Genomic DNA, 24290 nt, shown 5'->3' with positions numbered 1-24290 from the left:
CAGTTTTACCAATCAGTCGAGCTGCTCAAGCACAAAACACCAGGGATCCCTGCCTGTTTACAGCCTCAACAGACCAAAATGCACAGGCCTCACTGGGTGACTGCCTCAGCTCTCTCCCTCTCTCTTTTAGTCATCCCCCCTGTAAATAAGCCTGCCCCTCTCTGCCTCTTTATGCTCTCTCCTGTCTCTCATTTCTTTACCTCTCTCTCATCATCCAATAACTGCCATTGCCTCTCATCTCTGTCGAAATACAGTTTCAAGACATGCATACCTGCATTATCACATGGTGCGCTAACACTATAGATAGCAAATGTAGCTCTCGTGTGTGTGTGTGCCAGCTCTATATTTGTAATGATGGAATTTAATGGAGGGGTTTAAAATTCAGCTGCTCGTTTGATCTTTTTTTTCTTTTTTTTTTTATCAACCTTGTTTATTTGTTGTATTCATATAAAATTGATAACCATGTAAATGGTTTGTAGGGTAAATACCTACTTTATTATTTATTTACATTTTTGTTCATTGAATACAATAGGCACTGGCTCTGATTGGAGCAAACTTTTCAAAGTCTTTTAATTCAATTTTAAATCATGAAACATAGTAATATGTTGGGTACAGTCAACATATTACTGACTGTAATATACCACTTAAAATTAAATTGAAAGAATTTGCCTTATTATTTTTGCTCTCTGTCGGACACTTTTCATTCACAATGTCATGCCTGTATCTTTTCCCCGTGCCTTAGCTGCTCCATATTGAGTGAATGGAAAAGCAATAATTCCACTCCTTTCTGTCTCTCTGCAGCTTTTTGATGGAATCGAGTGCGAGTTTCCCATATTTTTCATCTACATGATGATTGACGGTAAGCCTTGTTCTATCTGTAGCTGCTGTTTTGATGCCTCAAGTGGGTCATTGGGAAGACGGAAGACAGACTTGTGCCATTTGACAGGAAATTACATTTTCGTGTTTGCCAGGCTTTAGAGGACTTAAATGTACTTTTAAAGAAAAAATGTGTAGCGTGAAATATGTGTGTGTGTGTGTTTGTGAGCTTAAGGGAATAGAAAAAATTACAAATGGTGAAGCTTCTCCAAAAAACGTGAATTCAAGCTGCATTTAATCACCCTCATTCCAGTTTATTCTCCCCTCACATTTTCAGGACTAAAACAATCTCGATTCTTATTTCAGACTTGTCCAACTAAGACAAAATCAAGGGAACTAAACTTAAAACATAAGACTCTAGAGGTAAATGTATTTGCGCAGCTTAGAATGTGAATCATAGAACAAGTACAATGACATTTTAATAAACTGTAAACCCACAATATTTGACTCAGCGAAACCTGTTGTGCTGTTTGTGGCCTTGTCAACATGACATTTTTATTCAAAGATGTAGTTCAAACGGAATATAAAAAGCAGTGGCCGGTTTTGAATCTTTCAGAATTAAATATGTATTTACAGTGTCTCATTTATAAAGCAGTCAACATCCTTAAAGCTGCTGTCGTTATATTTTTAGCTGTACATCAATAATGGATGAAATTACTGCTGTACATGTATGGGGAATCTCATTGAGATGAAGCTACCGATTCAATGCCACCCATGGTCATTCAGTCTTTACTTAGCATCTTTCAGCGAACTGTTGTGATCGTACGCCCTGTGACTTCACTGTGATACCTTCACTGCTTTCATCAGCACTGTTTCAAGCGACAGCAGGGAGCTGTTGTCAGAGAAAAGGCACTGATCAAGCCACTGTGCTGAGAACCCTTCCCTGCGCCAAACACAGTTAGAGACGGTAGCTGGTGGACACAGGGTAAAATCAAGCTGATGACAAAGCACATCATTTTCCAGATGGACAAATCTCTTGGATGTCTTAGTGCAGTTTAATCAGTTGCAAGTTTAAAGATACAAGTGCAGTTGTGCCTGATGAGGTTGCACAGTGTTTGTATTACGTTAGCCCTACGCTAATGCTAATCGTAGCCTCACTAGCTTCCTTTGGAAACAGGTTCGCCAAGTTAGCCTCAAAGTAGTAGCATGTTAATGCAAAATAAATATGTGCTTGCGTATTGGTGAATGGACACCTCGTCGTTTCAGTATAACACCATGTTCTGTGGTGAACCGTGTGAAAATGTCTCACCCACTGTGAGGACAGCCTCTTCACTCCCACCTCCCCGCCCCAGACAGTGCAGCTGCTGCTGATGAGCCGCTGCCGGCCTGGTGTAGCATGATAAATCAGTGTAAGTGCAGCTTAATAAATCAGTGAAAATTAAAATCCCTGCAAAAAAATTAGAAAATCAAGGATGCACACAATCAGGCCATGCTCAATCCATCTGACTAACGGTCAGCGTGATATACCTGTCACAGACGGACAGCCGGTCAGACACACAGACGCAACTTGCTTTATAGATAGATGGTTTGTTGTGCTGACATTTAGCATTACAATGAAGTCTTCAAAACTGTGTGTGTGTCAATTTCCTATAAACTGAGCCTGCATGTACAAATAATGTCTGCATACATGTACTGCAATCGATTGTGTTGAAAAACTAATCATTTATATTGTGTATGTGTTTGTGTCACAGGTGTGTTCAGAGGAAATAAAGCTCAGGTCAAAGAATACCAGGACCTCCTTGAGCCCATCATCTTCCAGTCATATGAGGGTTAGTAATCACAGAAATACCATTAAGTGGTTCATGCAGAGAAAATCACACATACAACTTTGATTTGTATCTCAGCATTATCAGCTACATCAAGTAGCATAACAAGACAGATAAATAAATGCAGCAATATATAATAAATACATTAACATTAAGGGCCGTTTAGAGAGCTGATGACATTAGAGCTAATTATATCTGCACCCCCATGGTAGCAGCATATAAAGTAATTCCTCAGAGAATGCTTGGTTTGGCCAAAAAGCACTCTGCTTTTTCTAAACACTTAAAATGTTTTTCCAGTGCTGTTCCAGCAATTCTACTGCACACCTTAACAATACCATGTAAGTGTCTATTGTTTAAAAGACTCACAGGCAGAGCCTGGTCTTTATATCCACCTGCACCCATTGCTGGGTTTCTATCGGTTCTTGATGGAACAGGTATAATTATAATGTAAAAAGGATTATGAAGTGAGATAGAGTGGACTGAATCCACCCCACAGAGACTTTCCACTGCTTACATGTGAATGAACAAAACTGACTTCTACATGTCTTTCATTAATACCCATGAAAAGCGTGTACCCACAAATGTGTTTGCTGCCGTCAAAAGCCGCAGTTGTTTGTTGTTGCTGCTGCAGGGTTGTGTGATCTCCCAGCATCCCACCAATAGAGTGAAGATGCTCTTTAGCTACACAAATGCACTGTTCTAGTGCGGGAAAATCCTGATACTTTTGTGACTGCGGTCTTATTTAGGTGTGTTTTTTTGTTACTGCAGATTATGCTGTCTATTTCTCTACACACACACTCACACACATACAGGTTTACACAGCTATTCTTTTAATGACACTGAATTGATTTCCATTCATTTTGACAATATAAACGAAAGTGTTACCCCTTACCTTAACCATAGCCAGTTAATGCCTGACGCTAACCATAACCTATCCACAATTTACATCTCAGCTAGATTTAACCAGTTAATAAAGGCTTATTAGAACCAGGTTTTCATCTCCATGTTGACTACTGGTCCTGACATGGTTAGGGTTTATGCCAGGAAAGGTCCTATACACACGCTGCTCACAGTTTTTGTCTCTCTTACCAGGTTATGCTATCATCCCTAAATACTACTATGTACCGGCTGATTTTGTGGAGGGAGAGCAGAACAAACATGAGAGCCAGAAGCGTTTCCCGAGCAACTCTGGACGCGATGGGAAGCTCTTCCTGTGGGGTCAGGCCTTGTACAACATCGCCATACTGCTGGGTAGGCCTGTGTTTGGATTTGTGTTTCGTAACATGAGCACATAAATGTGTTTCATTAGAGAATCTGTTGTGAATTTCATGATTATTGTGTAACAGTCTTCATTGCCACACGATGCAGGTTGACTCGATTTGTATGTTTCTAATCAATTGATATTCATGTCTATGTGTGTATATGTGTTTACACTGCAGTGGATGAGCTGATCAGCCCAAGAGATATTGATCCCGTCCACCGCTACGTGCCCCGCCAGCACCAGCGCAACGTCAGCATGCGGTACTCTAATCAGGTAAGCTTTCATGGGCTGGGACTGCTCTCACTGGTTTTACAGCTTGTAAACGTTAAGGGTGTTCACTCGCACTATGCCACTGCATTCAAGCCTGCCTTGTAAAATTTTATTTACCCTTATAAATATGACCAAACAGAGCATTCAAGTGCAAATCAAATAGCTGTAATTGCCTTCTGCTGTAAAAGGCTAGAAGTGGGCTGCATGTGAACTGCCCACTCATCGTTGAAGACAATAAATGTTCTTTTTTTGTAAGTTATGTACTAAGTAGTACGAGTATTATAAATGTCACGAGACATAAGACCCAGAATGCAGAGGCAGACGTGGAGATTCCGAAAGAAATTGTATTTTTTAACACAAAAAGAGGTTATTAGGATGGCAGGCAGGAAATTAATCCTTCTTTAGATTGAATCACAGGAGGAGATTAGGGTGGACCTGATTCGCAGCTGCATTGACCGACAGCATCAAAACAGTATCAAACAGCATATCTGAAACATATCTGAAAAACTCATATACTTCAGTAAAGTGCTTTGTTGTGACCTTGATTGAACAGCAGTTAAAGCTGGGGTAGGCAGGATTTGCTTGGAGAATATATCGTACAGTCTGTACAATCCCAATTCTATTTTGGGATTAAGAGTCCCTGTCCTGAGACACATGCACTTCATATAGATAGATGGCTTTTACTGTGTGTATTTACTGGCTCTCTGTTAGACTCCTTTTTACCCTTTTTTATGTTTTCGCCAGAATTTGTTTTTTTGTCTGTCTGTCTGTTATTTAGCAACATAACTCGAAAAGTCACGGACGGATTTGGATTAAATTCTCAGGAAATTCGCAATGGGCTAAGGAACAAGTGATTAAATTTTGGGCGTGATCCGTAGACGCTATCACTGGTTACAACACTCGCTGTCTGACCCAGGCACGCCGGCAGGGGCTGAGCTGCCTTGTGCTCTCCGAGTGCTTTTCTAATTGAGATTTGTATTCAGCGTAAGCAGTTTACACCAATGCTAAATATTAATTTCCATCAAAAGAACACACAGCTGTAGAGCAGCCATAAGAAACTCTGATTCGTCATAGACTATCTTCATGGGTCAGATTTCCCCAAAGGCTCTAAGCAGAGCCTCTCTCAGAATACTTGTGATGCGTTACTGTGCGATATGAAACGATAAGATATACTTTATTCTCCCTGTGGAGAAATTGGTCTTGTACTAAAGTGCTGCATACCTAAGTGCTGTCATAGAGTATAAAGTGAAAAACATAAAGACACCGGATGTGCCAAATCACATTGATGAAAACATGATTTACATTATGCTGAAATGTTCTAATTTTGCTCAGTCATGCCAAAACTGTTTCCTGACCCAGCGTTAATGTACAACTGGAAACCGTCCTTATTTCCACCCACAAACTCCACTAACTCACAATTAAAAACGTTCCAATACTCTCTCTTTCTCACGTTGTGTTAAAGTTTCAATCGCAGTTCATTCATCGTCATTTTAACAGCTGAGACTGTTCTCTTCGACCTTGCCAAAAGGCCACTTTTGTAGACGATAAATACACCCAGTTCTTTTCCTTTACAAACAGTCATCAGTGCGACAGTGATTGTGAGTGCGGTTTAATCCACGTCTGAGACAGAGCCAGCAGCTCTGAGGAGATGAAGCACAAATGAAGGGTAGAGATGCATATACACAGTTATCTTGACGATTTAGTCTCTGTGCTGTGTTCTGTTTTTTTGTCACCATGACAGAATGGTTCAACAAGGTCCTTTGTTGGACTGGATCAACAGGAATAAATAATTCTGTTGGTCATATCAATATTGTTTTACTGGAATAACCTGTCATTATTTTGCTCACTTAAATATTTTTGTCGTTTAAATTTGTGTTGACGTTTCGTATCTTGTCCATCTTTATTCTGTCAGATGTGGCTTCAGTATTTTGAATTTCTAAAAAGGAAAACATATTTTGCAGTAAAGATGTTCCTTGTAGAATGGCCTGATTGCTTGGCTTTTATTGCCTAAGTGTTGCTATACAACACCCATTAGAGAAAAGTATTTAATGTACTTAATGTTTTTGAGTCTCTGAACACACCGTTGGTGATCATGGCCACAGAACTTGATTTTCAATATCATATCTATTCTGTGCCTCCAAATCAACAACACTCTGTACAACACGTTGCTTTGCAGACTTAAGATACTGACCTTTGTGGTGAGGCTGATGCTGAGGGTGATGCCTCTTCTAGAACTTGTATGATATGTGAACTTTTGGTTTAGAGTTGTTTCTTACCCTTATGTAAATAGACAACATTAGCCATTGTGAATAGAATATCACCCGTTGACTTCCTGTATGAGATGCAGTGTGATATTTCTCTTTAGGAAAACAGGATAAATGCACGCAGCTTTATAGTGCTGGCAGCAATGCTTTTATGATTCTAGCTTACAAACAGTATGCAGTTTGAGAGGAGCCAGACTCCCCTCAGGTAGGCTGTATATTTTGTTGTTTGTTTTAGTTTGTTTTATCGCAGTTTAATCACACAGTAGACTGTGTTAAAGTTGGATTTTTAGGCAGCGGGGCAGCGTGCTGATAGCCCACCCTCTGATGGAGGCAGCACCACTCATGCAGACATCAATATCACATTGAGTTTGATGTTTCCAGCCACATGTATTCCAAATAAATACATGTTTGAAAGAATACTTTTAGTATTAAAAAATATATATAATTATATGCATAATGCTTTGTCAGTAATGAAATCATTTGAAACAGAACTGCATGGCTCTGCGCAACTTTTTAATGAGGTTATTAAAGAGCTGACAGTTTGTTACTGCAGTTAATGCAGACTGTGAAGGGTAACTGGGTGTTCTCCATTTCATCAGTGGACAGAGAGTATCAGTGGGGAAGAGATGATGAATTCAGCCCACCCACTGAAATTTCAAGGTGAATGTTTCCAAGTGTAAATGGTTTGCTGCTGTCACATGAGCATTTGTCTTTAGTGCCAATGGATGGGGACACACAAAGATGGTGGAGAGATTGCTTGGTGCTCATGAGAGTCCATTAACACTTTGAACCTGATTGATTCCTTTCACATGTTCTCATGGTCACACTGTAGCTCATTCACCTCTGAAAATACAGACATTACAAGTGTATCGCTATATAGCTTGACTCAGAGTCTCTATATGTGGCAGTTTATCTGATGTCGATCACAAATGACCATCTGAGAGCAGTGATATGAAGAACAGGTTGCCTACAACACCAGGACTTGACAACCCTGCATGTCAATGTGTCACTTAACCCCAGTGTCAGCAGCGTGTGAATGTGTGTGAAAGCAAAATGTGTGAACGTGAGAATGGAATGGAAAAACTGTAGTGTAAAACAGCTTTGAGTGGTCATCAAGACAAGAAAAGCACTATATAAATACAGGCCATTCATTGTATCAGAACTAATGTGGGAAGTCACCGTGCAGACAGAGACTATCTGCTGACTCATGCAGATTCACCAACATGTAAGACAGTGGGTAAAACTACAATGCATGTGCATTATGAACGTAAACCTGGGAAGATAGTAAACAGTTCCATGACTTTTGTACAGTACAATTTCCAGTGACTGCACACACTGTGGCCATGTAGACTGTGGGGACTGAACCGAAATGAGGCGCTGTGTTAGCACTGTCACCTGGCAACAGAGCTGCAGCTGAACATGGTACAACTCACCAACAGCATGTAACTGTTTTTATTTGGCCTTTTGGGTTTTTAACATGTGTACTGTAAACAATTCAGTCTCCTTTAAAAAACAACCTAGGTTTGGGTTGAAATGGAACACCCATTTGATCCTTTCGTCCTCTGGGATGGAAGAACAAACATTTGAAAGCCTTCAAATATGGATGCTCAATTTGCAGCAGTGCAACAAATGAGCACTTGACCTGTAGTCTGTAGCCAGCATCGACATTTCTGCAAACTTCTCCCTGAGGCGTAGTAAGAACACGTGTTCGAGGTTACTTTAAGATGGATGATATCAAAATCGGGGGTCCACGGTTGGTGTAGCATTTAGCGCTCTTGCATTTGCAGCAAGTAGACCCAGGTTCCCGGGTTCAAGCCCTGGTTGGATCAAGGGCCTTTCTGCAAGGAGTTTGCATGTTCTCCCCGTGTGTGCGTGAGTTTTCTCCGGGTTCTCTGGCTTCCTCCCACAGTCCAAAAACATGCAATATCGGGATTAGGTGAATTGGTCACTTTAAATTGACCGTAGGCGTGAGAGTGAATGGTTGTTTGTCTCTATATGTGTGACCCTGCGATGGACTGGCGAACTGTCCAGGGTGTACCCCGTCTATCACCCTATGTCAGCTGAGATATGCACAGCACCCTCCGCGACCCTCTGGTGAAGGATAAATCGGTAGATGATGGATGGATGGATGGACCTCAAAATGGTCCAAATTAGTACACACACCTGCCCAGAATTTACCCTGTGTCTTGCCCCAATGTCGACTGGGTTTGGCTCCAGCTCCCGCTGCAAGAAAAGAAAACTAGAATAGATTGATGGACCCAAAATGCTTGGTCTTCAATATTAATTATCTGTCGGTGTCATTGCTAATGGAGGAAGTAGTGTTCTCGGCGATGTGGGCATTTTCCCTTGATGACTTCTCTGAGTTTCTAAACACAAGCTGAAAGCTCATTTTGAAGAGTGAAGAGTGTTTCATTTTACTGTGAGACCTGAGTACTGCAAACCAACAGACGTTACATTTTTTTAATGTGTTACTTGTATTCTGCCCTCAGCTTGGGGAAATCAAATGTGGTTGGCTGGTGCTAAGCTGAACACCTTGTGTGTTGAAATGGCCCCGCAAATTGTACACTTCATTCCCTCCATCCTCCGCCACTATTCTCTTCTTTACATACATTTTTACAATTGCTAATCTCTATTTTTATTTCTGTACTGTCTCATTCACACTGTTTCTCTCTCGGCGAGACACTCCGCACGTATGGTGTGGGGAAAACTGTCAGAATTTTGCGTGGTGAGAAAGGAAAATGGTGAAACAAGGTAGTAGTCAGTAGAGATAGTTTCTCAGTTTACTATTTTATGCTTTAAGGAATTGTGTGTTTTCATGTGTGTGTGTGTGCGCATGGCAGCTGTCAAGTTGCCTCTGCATCATTGACGTCCAGTGTTTGGTCTGCAGGCAGGAAAGGCACATGGGCGTGCTGAGCTTTCACATGCAGTTAAGTTTGGATTTGTACGCTCTCTCCTTTTTATTTTTATTCTTTTAATGTGTATAATTTTCTAACCATTGTGTGTACCCAAAAGTAAGTGTTGTGTGTTCACCTGCGTTTTTCAGCGTAAGTCTCTATCTCTGTCCGTCCTATCAGTCCAGTCATGTCTGCATGGGCCTGTGTCTTTGCATTCCTTTTGGTGCAAATGAATGCACACTTCTTTGTGTACATGTGTATTATTCATGTTTCCATTCCTTCCAAAAATGTATACTACCACTGCAATTACCTGGGGAGAATGGGATGCTGGACTATATATACCCATGTATAGGCTGCAATGTTGTCTTGTTGTGTGTTTCGCATACAGGCTTTAATAAGGTGTATGATGTACAGCAGGGTTTCTCACTCCTGGTCCTTGGGAGCCACTGCATGTTTTAGAAGTTTCCCTGCTCCAACACACCTGATTCAAACAAATGGGTCGTTATCAGGCTTCAGCAGAGCTGACCATTTGAATCAGGTGTGTTTGAGCAGGGAAACACCTAAAACATGCAGGACAGTGGCTCCCCAGGACCAGGAGTGAGAAACCCTGCTGTACAGGATTGACTAAGAACTGTGGTGCAACAAAACCTGCATTGTTGCATCGCCATATGTAACCTCTCATTATCACTTTAAATAGTTAATATATAACATGAATTTTTGACAGATCCCATTTAGAAATATTTTCAAACAGCAGGATGTTACACCTCTACATGAAGCTGTCAGATGCAGAAAAATAGATGTTGGCAGTCGTAATGTTTTTCCCCTGAATTGAAATAAGCAGCTTTATTGATTTGGTCATTTGTCAGACACATTGTTATTTTCTGCAGTTCTTTACCTGTTTGTTGTTTTGATCTCGACTCCAAACCCAACAGTGACTCTGATGTGTCTGACATCCCAACTCTTTATTATTTGTGCACGTACACCTTTCTGAATTTGCACAACACAGCATGAGTTCTTATATGGCAAGGCTAAATTTAATTGTGATTACACGACACATAATCTCCACACTGCACATGCGGGTATGCGGCCTCCACTTTAAGAGCCTGGAACACACGAGAGACGAGCTGCATTAAATTTACATCATGAGTGCATCTCAGCAGGAAGGAAATATGGATTTTGCCTCAAACAAATATCACTTGGAGTGAGGGAAGTCGTGATTTAGTTGGTGAATGGGATGTTTATGCAACTTTAATGCATAGTGCACCGTGATGTACAGGAATGTTTTGCGACCCTAATTTACATCGACCATGTTAAATATAATATGAAGCTGTTACACAACTTGTGCAAAATCAGCAAAACCAGAAATAAATCCATCACTGTAGTGCTGCTGTAACCTCTGTGCTCTAATAATAGTTTTTTTTTTTGTTTGTTATTTTTAAAGCTTCACTGAAGGTAGTTTCAGCTTTCCTTATATTTTGTAGGTACCGTAGAGCAGCGGTCAGCTCTGCTGGGGTTTTTTCTGCATGAGAAACAAAAGGCTTTCAGGGATCAAACAGCACCGCGTGGCGTGACAAACATGCAATAATACACAGCACGCATGGCAACAGGAGGATCTCAGAAGCCTTGAATAGCTATAAAAATGCCTTTGTGGGTGATGTTCCCAATGCCACGCACTCTCGTTTTATCTGTGTGTTTATTTGAATCTTGTTCTGTCATCTTTGAATTCAATGGCCCACACACAGTTTACCCACTAACAGCACCAAAGCACACACATAGACTTGTGCATGAATAGCACTGGTGTTTATTAGAACCAAAGCACTCAGCTGTGACCTTGTAAAACACTAAAAGGAACTTTTGCCTTAGCCATGATTATATTTAAGCAAGATCCCATGAGAGTGTGATATTGCTTTCATAGAACAGTTCTACAAACACTGTTTTATTCTTGGAGCTTATAACCAACAATAGATTAAAAGGTTTATTTTAGTTAACCAGTTATATATATGAAGTGTTTTCCACAACATAGTTGACTTGAGAGCAAATCCTCTGTCCACTATTGGACTTTGACAGTTTACTTTGAAAGTCGCAAGCTTCTCTGGTATTTTGTATGAATGTGGCGAGTTAACAGTCTGCTCCAATGTTTCCTGCTCTCAGTTGATGATCTCCAACAACTTTTTAATGAGCTTTGAGAAGACAGAACATGTTTTGTTTTTTTTTTTAATTTAGGCTACAATTTTTGTGTTCATAAGTCATCATGCCTACATCAGTTATCACACTGATACCCACTGCCATGATCTCCCCTCACTGATGTCACGTAAACGCACCACGGAGGGTTGGAGTGAAGTACCCTGCTCCTTCTCCTTGTCCTCTCTCCGCTCCTGGATCACACTGCTGTGTAGTGCTGCAGTGTAGGTTGATAGCACCTGAGAGTCAATGTAATTAATCTGTGAAGCTGAGTGGTACTACATCAAGAGTCCCAGTACTGTTACACTTACTATCAGCACATTATGGAATGTCTCTCGTCCAACCAAATTGCTTGCCCAGGAATCAGAACTGTTGTGTCGAACACATCAAACAGAAAACCAGTTTAATTCAAAACATGCTTGAGCATCGCATACACGTTGCACGAGTTAAACTTATCGACAGCTTGCTAGTACAGAAGACCATGTTTCAGTCACATCGTCCCAATCCAAATGCCAGTCCCAACAGAATTTGACAGACATAAAAGCTGGTTGTGCACTTAGACTTTTGCACAGTACTGTAAATAGCTAGCATTTTCTGAAAACGAGGTTAATGGGAAAGTTGCAATACAGTCCACTCTGCAGGAGCTGTCAGTCGTCATTCAGAGGTAAAGTGTGGGTCAAGAGACTCCCCCGCTCCGGATAGTGCAGCTTGGTGGGAAAATAACACTCTACACACTATTTTCTACTCGTGCAAAGGTGAAAAGGTGGTCAGAGCGTGATTTAGAGCAATGGGGATCCATGTTTGACGGTTGAATTCTACAGAATCTACAGAACATGGAGACAGTGATGTTGCACAGTAACATTATGAAACAGTTTATATATATTTCTGTCACTCGACACATTTAAAAGTGTCTTGGCCGGACTATAAATCACCTTCATATAGAAGAAACGGAGGCATCTCATGGGACTTTGGGGGCATACGGGACCAAGGGGACGCTACAGTATCCCGAACCAAACCACAACAACAACAACTCTTCTAGCTCTAGCCCAACACCACTAGAATGTGGCCTTCTCATGGTGTTTTTGACCATGGTGTCTTTGCAGTCTCCTGCACACTGCCAATCACAGATTTTAAGGGGACTCTTGTTGAATTGTTGTTTTTGTTGATATACTGTACATACTCAGCAGTTCTCAAGAGCTCCCTCACACCTTCATACACACTCCCATTTGAATGGGTCTAATGGTCTCTGGCTCTTGTTCTTAACTGCAAACCTGATTTTCCCACATTTATTTGAATCCCCTCAAGCATTTTCTTTTTTAAACACTGCTTTTTCAGGAGCCCCCCCCCCCCTGACGAAATTATGTTTTCTGCGTGCATGATTACACTTGCAGTATTCATGCCAATGTACACATTTTTAATTTTTTTTTGCTGTATCTTCACACACACACACACACACACACAGACACACACGTATGTACACGGATTGTTGTGTTTGAAACCCTGCTGTTTGCCAAATGGCCTGCTGGCAGGCAGGAAATGTCGAGCCCAGCGGTCTTTGACAGGAAGAGCCCTAGAGAAATGGCTACTGACCTTAAGCTGCAGGGAAATGGATATCACTGATATTCTGGCACATTGTGTGTGTGTATTAACTTGATACTCCACCTGTGCTCAAACACATCCTCAGATTGCACTCATGCCAACTCTTGCAGCTATTCTTCTTCTGTATTATAAATCTGTAGTCTGTGCCAGTGTAGGACCATTAGTGGGGTGTCTCATGTGTGAGGTTTGACCCTTCATGTGTCTTTGACTGTCGGTGTTATTGGCCAGCTCCTGTGTACGGCGTCTCCCTTTTTCCGAAGCATTGCAGAGAAACATAAAGAAAGCAGACTGCTAGGATACACAGCCTCAGGGTGGACGGTTGAAAAAAAAAAATGTGTTAGAGTTGTCATTGTTATGTTGCAGTTGACATTTAGATTGGATTACTTTTTGAGTCACCTTTACGCATAATCACAGCCTCACTTGCATCTCACACTGCTATTTTCTTGTAAAACATATGGGTAAAACAACCACAACCTGTCCTAGAAATGACCGTGACTACTTTCTCTTCTGTCATACATTAAAATAGGCTCCTAAGTGTTATACTGTGTGCTGCAATAAGTTATATGAGCACAACACTGAAGGCTGTAATCGTGACGTAAATGTGTTCTTCTTTTTCTTGAGACCAGAAGTTCCAATTAACTATGTTTTTTTAGTGTATATCTGCGTCATTACCTCGTTTACGAAGCCATGAAGTTTCGAAACAAACAGTTCAGCCATAGCTGAGAACGCTGTGTTTTATTGTAATCTCGGACTCAGCGAGATCTCCCTGCTGGTTACATAAACAGCATTTCTCCAGAACAGCAGATCCTCCTGCTCCGGGCACTTCACATCCGGTTGCGTACATTGAACCGCAGAAGAAGAATAACGTCCGTTGTGGAGGTGTTTCATGAGCGACAGTGTCTTCTGACTCTGGGTCTGACTCTGGGTCAAAGTCATAAACGGGACTGCGGCAGGGAGCCGTGACGAAGCTATTTTTAAACATTGTTAAAACAATGTTTTGATAATGAGTAGCAGTGCATCCACCGTTCCAAAGGGGGGAGCTGTGCTTCTGAGAGCGGGTGTGCTGATTATGTCACTTCTGGGTATTGGCCAATCACAAGGCAGTTGTGAAGGATCTACGCTGGCTGGCCAATCACAACACAGTCTGTCTTCTGGGTGTGAGATTTCAGTCTGAAACCGCGGCTGAGACGAGTGTCAGTAAGGGGAGATTTTGGACCATAAAAACAAGTTAATGTATGTAATTAGACCTCCATAGCTAACATATAAATGATGTGCAACAGGACCACTCTATGTGAGCTTTAACTATAACATCATATTGCACACATCAGACTGCACAAGCAACAGTCCTCACAATCACAAAAGTCAGTCACATGGTTATTCTTTAGCAACGTAGATGTTATTGCATCAGTGTTTTTTTTTTCAACTGCTTTACCCTGGCAGAGGATCATATTCCTGAGCTGAGTCCAGGGAACAATGTATCGCTTTCTCGGTCAGGGCTCCTCCACAATTACACCCACCAGTGGCATTCAATCCAATTCTTTGCTTGCTTCTCCTCTGCTGAGCTGATTCCATCCATCTCCCTCTCTCTCTGTGCCCATCTCTTCATCCTTGTTTCTTTTTCCCCTCCGTGTTGTCAGAGTGAAAGCATTTCCCTAAATCAAACTCCCGCCTCATCAACCCCTCATTCATTTCACTGTGTTCAATTTAAAACTGTGACAGATTCTCGTCATGGTCCCGTCTTTATTACCAACGGATGACCTTTTGAAAAGATCTGACTTTATACACGTACATGAGGCATTTTCCTCAACCATATCATGGATTAAAAAAGGACTTAGCATTTCTTTCATGTCTTTTTTTTCTTCCCCCTACCTGACATTTTTTCTGCTAAACCCAATGGCACTTTGAAATACCTTCATCAAAATATGAATCTCTGAGCTGCACAGAGACCAACTTCCTGGGGAAGATACGGAGCCCAGAGTTATCGTCTGTGCACCGGCATGAAAAGAAGGGATTATATTTCATACTAATACTTTTTTTGTGGGGGGTGGGGATGTGGTGGATAAATTCCCTTACTTGCTTTTTAACTTCATGAAAGTCTTTGAATGTTTTATTCCTTTGTAACGTGACGCTTGCTTGAGGCTGCCGTCCTTGTGCCGCACTTCGCTAACGGCGCACTGTGAGGGACCTGACCTTGATATAGCGTTGCATATATTCAGTTAAGGAGCATGTTTTCTGTGCACTTCTGCTGCAGTGATTAAATATTGAGCTGAAAGAGGAAAATAAGTAGACAATTCACATCGATATTTACTCAAACCATGAACCCACACACTACTTACACTTGCACTTCTGTATGTAGTTTTCCTGCAAATCATTTTTTTCTGTATATTTTACTTTCAAACATGCACATCCCCTTGCTCATCTGTAAAGTAGTCATTCAGTCTCGGTTCAGATGAATCTATGCTTTGTCAGTATCCTAATTTTTTCAGACACAAATAAGTTTGAGGTTCAAATCATAACACTCTTTGAAGTTTGAAGTTTGATTGTTTTTTTTTTGTTTACTGACAAAAACATCAGACTGAAGATATATATAAAAAAGAAATTCAGAGGAAGAAAAACAATATTGAAGGAGGGGACATGGTAGAAAAACAGATAGAAAAAGAAAGAGAAGAAAGGGCAGAAGGCATGGGTCATAAGACAAAGAAAGTAGGGGTGGGGGAAAAAATCGATTCACATAGGAATCATGATTCTAATCATCCACGATTCATAAACAAACATCTATTTATGAAAAAAAAAAAATCTATTTTCTATTATTTCTATTTTGAAAAACCACACAAAACACCAGTTTGTGTTATTTGTGTACAGTTTATTTTTGTAACTTCTGGGAGAAAAATGCAGCTAGCCTAAGCTTTTATTTATGCAAGTTATTTGTTTGTACACTAAGTAAGTTTTAACATTTCAAAGTTAACATTTACACTAAGTAAATGTTAACTTTTGTCTTAAGTTTGCCTTTGTGTGATCACATTATCACATTACCTTATACAAGCTGTATTGTTTTGATGCCATAATTTGCCTTAACACACTATGCATTGTATCAATTTTGGAATCGAGAATCGTTTGAATCGAGAATCGGTTTTGAATCGAATCGTGACCCTAAGAATCGTATCGAATCGTGAGCCACCCAAAGATTTGCATCCCTGGTAGAAAGGTAGAGAGCAGGAAGGGAAAGAGAAAGTCTCAATGGGAGGGAGAAAATAAAAGAATGAAATTTGGAGGGAAGGACAGCGAAAGGAGGAAAAGGGAAGAAAACAAAGGTTAGAATGAAGGAAGGGAGACAAGGTGGAGTAGGAATGGAGGAAGGAAGCAAAGAAGGGCATCAGACACTTCTCGTATCGTGCCACGACTGGCTGCGATTAATTTGGGGGGGAAAAGTCAAACGACGCAGAGCTGGAATTCATTTCTTTTCTGCAGGGAATCAAAGCAGAATTCTGTGGGAAATGCCTTTTCACTTTGTCAAATGTAGCGCAGCCATATATCTCTGAGGTACAGGACGCAGTGGCCGGGCCCTCAGCCTCCTCAGCACAGCACTACCAGTCTGTCCTGCAGCTGTAAACCTGCTGTAGCTCTCATTAAAAGCATGTCTAATTGATACTTTATGTTACACACTTGTGTCAGGGTCTATTGGACTGTATCATAGGCCAGAGTTTTTTTTGTTTTCATGTTAGTAACTGAGCCTGTAGCCTGTTTAGTGACTCTCATGTATAGTGCAAGACTTCTGTCAGGGTTTAAGAAGAACAACAGAGGTACACTGAGCTATTTTAAAAGTCTTTTTTTTTGGTGAGTCTTCCTCTGTTATTGTGCAGAGAGGAAGAGTCCATTTATTCTCGTGTGACTTGTGTCATCGTGTGTATTTGTTCATTTGTCTTTCTGTGTTTACTCGTGCGTTCACTTACTCCTTCATTTGCGTTTGGTCTATATTTCACAGATGCAGCAAGGTGTTAAATAATGACTTTGGATAAAGTGGTGACTCTTCACAATAACGCTCGTGTTGCTGTGTTCATTTTCTTTTTTCATTCTTTTTCATACAGTGGTGAAGGATAAAATAGCAACCGCTTTATCATCAGAGGAAAACAAATATGTCTTAACTGGCCCAGTCCAGTCTCTCTCAGCACCAGCCTGTGACTGTGGGACTGCTGAGCTGTTGGTTTCTAAGTGTAGACAAATGTTCTTGTGCTGTTGCATAAATATGTTATTTACAGTAACTACCTTTGGCATAGACTTCTGTGATATTTGTGAGTTAAGTGCCAGTTTATGTCTTTAAGTTTAAAGGTCCCATATTATGTAAAATCAACGTTTTAGTTCTAAAAGTTCTGTTCTTGGCTCCACAGTGCAGCACAGAGTTCTACACACACTTCCAACCTCAGAGGATTCATCTGTCGAGTGGATACATGTTATATATGACGGCAATGTGCCTGCTAGAGCCTGCAAATGATCACTTTTCCTAACGCTAACTGTTGTTTGCTCCCAGTAGAGTCTGTGGCTGACCTTTTACGTGGACCTAAAGAGATACTACTAAACAGAGCATTCTGAACAGGGCTGTTTTGGCAGGGTGATTGAACTGCTGTGGTGCTTCATCCTTATGGTATTTTGACCAAAGCATGTCACAGACATGTTCATTAGGACACCAGGGAACTACGGTAACTTGGAGAAATAGGGTATAATATGAGCTCTTTAATGGTTTATTGTACATACAGTAATTAAAGTAAAGTAATAGGAACAAGTTTGGAATTCTTTCTTTCCAAGTTCCTCTTGCTTTCATGTCCATATTTAAAGGTCTTTGTCTTGGTCAATTTGGTATAAAAGAAACCTTGTTGTATAGTTCTAACTGATTTGCTTGACTCATGAATAAATGAATCATGTTTGCATTTCAATTAACTAGAACAATATTAGAGGCCAAACTCAAATGATTTAATTATGGTTGCCCTTTTAACTGGTGCTGTGGTTCAAGATGGTAGAAATTGTCAAGGTGGTGTAGGTTTTGAAGTTGACTGAAGCAAATTGTGCAAAAAAAAAAAAGATACTGGGTTACTACTCCAAGTATATATATGAGAGGAACTAGTTCAGCTGTATTTTGGATAGTAGATCTAAAGTTTATTGTTGGTGATGTCACAGCAAACGTATTGTGCCTCCACCCTTAGATCAAGAACAAGCTGCTTTTTAGTTGTCAACAGCTGAATCACTCACCAGCAAAGTTCGCTCTTGAAAACACTCCACTGTTCGACTCCATCAGTCAGTGATGTTGAGTGCTTTCCAAGAGATATTTCATGTTGAAGTGATGCAATTAATAACTATGGCTCCCTCAGCCTCCCGATGCCAGCCTGGCCTTCTTCCTCTGCAGTTTGTGATTCCCAGTAGAATGTAGATATCAACTTGTTTTTTTTTTCCATTTCATTTGTTAACTACCAGTCAATTGCATAGTCCCTGCAGGGAAACAACATATCTTTCCTTGTGCACTCTCTTCTCAGACTTGACAACCCTAACGACGTCAATGTTGCGTGGCCATTTTCACGCTACATTAATGTTTTTAGGGTTCGTCTTAAAAGGTTCTTTAAAGAAACATTTAAGGATTCATCTCATTTTCCTCCCTGTGGCTCTCGCACTTTAGTCTGTCAGCAAAGAACAACTGTGGTACGTGGAGAAGAGAGAGAGAGAGTGATACAGAGATAGAGAGAGAACATAACCTCCCATGTCTCCTTTATAGATTTCCATATCTTGTCCTTTGCCAAATTAGTTCTTTGTCTGCTCAGAGACCATCACTAATGAGAGAGTTGCATTGCAGTTTAGGAGCCATTGCTCCAACACTCATCAGGAAAGATTTGTGCTCAGCCTTTTCTGCTACTCAGCCACCCCCCACCCCCCTGTGTTCTCTCTCTGCTCTCTGATTGATCATAATGAGGTTGTTGGCTACGACTAAATCAGCCAAACAAAATGTCTCCTCTCTCTGTCTCTGTCTCTCTCTCTCTCTCATATTACTGTCTTTGGGCAAACCAGTGTGACTATTCGACCTTACAGAGTTAAGATGTTCTGGAACGGCAAGGATGATTTTGCTGCTTCTCTTAACATGACTTTTAAAGGTTTGGATTTGAGCTTATAAAGCAGCGGTCTCAAAATCATGGCCTGCGAGCCAACTTCTCTTAGCCCTCCAAACGATATCATTATGAGTCATTTCTGTATGTATATTTATCTAATTGATGAATTTTGCATCATAAATATGTTTTTTTTTTTTTAAATGCGGATTAAAATTGTTGCATATTGAAACAAACACTTTTATTTTGAAATCCTCTAATCCAATCCAACTTTATTTGTAAAGCACTTTAACACAACCACAGTGGAGTTAAGTGCTGTACAGAATAATAAAAGACGTAAACCACTCACACGAGGCAATGAAATACATATAAGACAAATTAAATACATTTCAATAAAATATTGTTGTTGCAACATCATGATGGTATATTGTTTTATCATTTTAAGCTCATATCGCCCCTACTGAACAGTCGCTTTTTCCCCAAATAGTTTTGTTTTTTCACCTGACTGGCCAAAGTAGATGCTCAGTGGCACCCGGGTCAATTGAGTTCGAGACTCTTTAAGTTTAAGGGGCCAGGGAATGCATTATGTCATGAAAGTCATGAAGAAATTAGACCAAATATGAGTGTGTTTTACTGGCGAAACGTCCAGGGTGTACACCGCCTATCGCCCTATGTCAGCTGAGATAGGCACAGCACCCCCTGCAACCGTCCGGTGGAGGATAAATCGGTAGATAATGGATGGATGAGTGTGTTTTTGTAAGGATGTCCAGATCTAAACTCCTGAATATGTTTGTGTGCATGTTCATCTCCATGAGCGTGCTTAGTTCTGTGTTGTCCCCTGGCTCTGAGTTCTGTCACTGACTGTTTTAGGGTGAAGACTTCAGGTTTAGGTTAGAGTTAGAGCTGCAACTAACGATTATTTTCGTAATCGATTAATCTGTCGATTATTTTCTCGATGAATCGTTTGGTCCATAAAATGTCAGAAAATTTTAAAAAACGTTGATCAGTGTGTGTCAAAGCTGGACATTATTATGTTCTCAAAAGTTTTGTTTTGTCCACAAACCAAAATGATTCAGTTTTAATTATTTATTTTATGTGGAGCAAAGAAAGCAAGAAAATATTCACATTTAAGAAGCTAAAACAAAGACAGAAAATCTTGTTTTAATAATGAAAAAAGCTTCAAACCGATTATCGATTATCAAAATAGTTGGTGATTAATTTAGTAATTTAGTAATAGTAATTCATCGATTAATCGTTTCAGCTCTAGATAGAGTGACACAAAGGTGTAGGTATTTGTAATGGAATAGGTTGGGGTGAGGAGCAATGTATGTATATTATGTCAATGAGTGTCCCCTCAGAGATATAAGCACGAGTCTATGTGTGCCTGTCTATAATGAGGACCAGATAAGAGGCTGCTGCTTATGTGAGCCAGTCCTAAACAACCCTGGATATTCTGTCACTCAATGCAGTGACGGCTTTCACTTACATACACTCAATGTAGCCTACATCAATCTTACAGTACACATAGTTCTTTGACAGAGAAAAAAATGCATGTTTAATACATAAAATCCATAAATCTGTCATTAACAAATGTTTTTTGTTAGATTAAAGCTGAGCAGATGAGAAAGAAATACAGTTGCACTCAACCTATTTTTCGGTGTTTTATGGCAGCTGTCTTCCTGTTGCCTGCCTCGTCTTTTTTCTTTTGCACACCTTAGCTCCATCTCAACACTGCTGTCATATTTATGGATATGGTAGCACTCCCCTTAATCAGATTTGTAAACATAGGGCTAACTGATGGATGTACAACTGATCATTTTTAGATATACAGGCATAATATTTCTGCTGTTCTGTTAATATTATAAACATAACAGAGGCAGAACAGCAGAAATGCAAACATGTCTTCCTTTACTAAAGATGACAATGATATTTTTACTCTCATATCCACAAACTGATTGATGTATCCGTAACGTCTTAGGTCTCTTTCAACACCCGTGCTTCATTTGCATTTGATTTATTCTGTGTTGTGCGTCTCTCATGTCTCGTATCTGATGTCTGAATTGACTGTTCTGTCTTTCTTACCTTTTTTTTTTCCTCCTTTCTCCACACTGTCCCTGTTTTTCATTTTCCTCACTCTGCATTGCAGGCAGCATGAGTGACATGCTGCTGTACCACAGCCAAATGCTACCGTTTGTATGTCGTTATGAATTGGAACGTTGACATTCGTCTTCCATGAAAGCAATAAAAATCCACTTTTTTAAAGTTCCTTTTCCATTGATCTTACATTATTCTAAGTGCAGTATAACCAGAGTGAATAGAAAGTTGTCAGCAGACAGATCTTTCGTATTCTGCTTACCACAGTGATTGTTCAGATTTTTATTTTTCTTTGACCATTAGTGTCTCTCCTAGGATATTAGTGTGTTCCACATCAGAGAAGCAGTGGCCACAAACTGATTTCAAGCCTTTGACTGAATGAAATGCACAAAAAATATACAGAAATATTTAATTTTCAGATTTTTAATTAGTCTCTCTGTCATTCAAAATGCGATATTTTTCATTTTCTATTGTGTTTTTAATACCATGGAGAAAACCATTTCCCCCCTTTTCTTGTTCCTATAACATTTTCTACCAGTCTAGAGCATTGAAACATTATAGACACAGGGATGCAACATGCAGCAGGCATGTGCTCCTTCACATACTCATTTTTCTGCTCTGTCTCTTTTGCAGGGTCCCATCGAGAATGATGTTGTGATTCACGTGGCTCTCATTGCTGAGAGTCAGAGGTAATGTGTATATGCATATATTAGTGTGTGTGTGTGTGTCTCAATGTTTTGTGGGCCATAAAGCTGGGTTATTTCCAGTCTCTCTCCTATTCAGCTCTGAGGGTTGTAATTGTGGTGAGCTTTTATAGCTGGAGCTGAGCGTGACCTCTACCATCATCTGTCACTTCTCACATTTTGCTTGTGGGCTTCTATGTGTGTGTGTGTGTGTAGTTGTGTGGGAGGCATGCTTGGATACATGTGTAAGTGTGTGGGAGTGTGTGTGTTAAACCAGGTCGAACGACTTTGAAGCCTGTTAACCTGTAGCTTCAATTACTGCTCTTCTTGCAGCCCCGTTCTCACTGCAGTAATCTTACGACACTGTTACACTATCAATCTACTGTGTCTCAGTAACAGCTATGGCTTCATGATAACTAATGTGTTTACCACAGGAGGTTTATATTTATAAGTTTGTGTATTTATATAAGAATACAGGGATCATAGGAGGTCAATAGATTGATGTGTAGGCTAAGGCTAAATCAGTGTAGACAGATTTTAAAGAGATTAACAAGGGAATTCTTAATGTAAGTTTAAGGTTTGCATTACAAAGGGCATGCTAAAATAAGTGGCTGTGTGTGTAGCATTTAAAAGTATACAAATGTAATTTATTTTTACATTTTCATTTCATTACCACATTTCATAATTTTTTAATGAGTTCACTCGGTGATGATTAAGCCTGTTAGCACCACACAACACTTTCTGTGTTTTTCTTAGTATAGCGGTCCTTAGGTCTTGTGTCATCCAGCAACATTTCCACACTGCAAACAGGAAGAGCTTTGTTTTATGTCAAGAAAGACCGAGGCAACAGCAACATTATGATAGCAAAGCAAGACAGTGTGAACAGTGTTGGAGGATGACTGTAAACATAAAGGAAAATGTGTGACATAAATGTATTTATTAGTGGTTTATTTTTATTAAGGACAGATACAGTAGCATTGACTATACTGCTAACAGTAGTAGTGCAATGCACCATAGTGTTTACTAGCAGATATTCATTTGGGAGGTACTTGTTGTGGGAAAAAGTTCTCACAAATAGTTATCAGGGTTAGTGTGAATTCTACTGTTAAAAAACCCAGTTGTTCAGCTGTCTGATAGTTTTGCTTGACAACAGTATGTACACAATGAACAAAAAACATTGTTCGTGTTCGCAAAAACTAAACAGAGGCAACAAAAGTCACCAAAGTTAAACATTGTAATTTTAATTGTTTTAATTAAACAATTGTTTTCTTAACAATATGTACAGTAAAATAAAAGTTTGTGTAAAAGGTGTTTTTGTTTTCCTCCATGTGCAGATTGCAGGTTTTCCTGAACACCTATGGCATTCAGACCCAGACTCCCCAGCAGGTGGAGCCAATCCAGATCTGGCCTCAGAAAGAACTGGTCAAGGTAACCACAAGCCACTTTGGAATCTATAGCTTTTGCATTACAGGAAGTGCAAAAAAAAAGTTTACAAAGAAACAGTTTCAGTCATGCTTATCAGTGGACGACAGCCCTGATTGGCAGTGCTGTAACTTCACATTTGGGTGGACATGCTAAATGTGTCCCATTTTATTCTCCTGTGTAAAGATAGGTACATTTCAAAGCACATTAACACTGAAAATGCAGCAATGCAGTCTATGGGTTACACACATCATTTTGCCATGCCAGTGGTGCTAGCTATGCTAATTAGCTGCTAATCCCCTCCGTAAAAAACACATTAATGACCAAATGTTTTGGCTCCAACACATACAGGAGCTGCAACAGATCCATTTCGTTGCTCACTCTCACTTTGACACAGAAAGTCAAAAAATGTCAATCATATTTTTTTTGCAGGTTTACCCGGTGAATAAGTTATGCTACTTTGCAAATAATTAGGCAGGCATGCTAATATCGGTAGCCTAGTACAACAACCATCCATTTATCTTAAAATGGTGTATAGCTCCATGCAAACAGCTTCAGTTTGTGTAGAAAGCTTGGTCTGTCCGTTGTGCCTAGCAACGGTTGCTAAGCTATGATTAGCCAGCCTCTGTGCAAGGATGGCAAATTGTTAATAGTCAGTTGAAACCACAATGATTAAAGACTTTTGTGAAAAGCATGATTTGCAGCCATGTCTTGTTGCTTGGTTTATTCTTAAGCGTAAAAATTAGATTTTCAGTGATTCCTGTTTATTGTGAAGGACGAGAAGGAAATTTGAGGGAAACTGTGACAGGCTATTGATGGCACCCCACCACCACTACTGCAGCAACTACACAAATCAATCCTACTGTCAGCCAGATTATATTTCAGCTATCAATACCC

At 40.1% G+C, this 24290-nt stretch overlaps 1 protein-coding gene across 1 annotated transcript in view; it reads left to right on the top strand.

Moving 5' to 3' along the window:
• phkb (phosphorylase kinase, beta) overlaps window positions 1-24290 on the top strand; it is an 82908-nt gene that overhangs the window by 37444 nt on the left and 21174 nt on the right. Inside the window, exons 11-16 of the mRNA XM_083900524.1 lie at window positions 802-859; window positions 2568-2645; window positions 3735-3893; window positions 4082-4176; window positions 21922-21977; window positions 23306-23399. Coding sequence (XP_083756650.1) covers window positions 802-859; window positions 2568-2645; window positions 3735-3893; window positions 4082-4176; window positions 21922-21977; window positions 23306-23399 — 540 coding nt within the window. The remainder of the gene's footprint in view (window positions 1-801; window positions 860-2567; window positions 2646-3734; window positions 3894-4081; window positions 4177-21921; window positions 21978-23305; window positions 23400-24290) is intronic.

The sequence above is a fragment of the Microchirus variegatus genome (genome assembly GCF_963457635.1).
Source record: "Microchirus variegatus genome assembly, chromosome: 14".
In the NCBI taxonomy this organism is placed as follows: domain Eukaryota; kingdom Metazoa; phylum Chordata; class Actinopteri; order Pleuronectiformes; family Soleidae; genus Microchirus; species Microchirus variegatus.
This window is presented reverse-complemented; position numbering and strand designations above follow the sequence as displayed.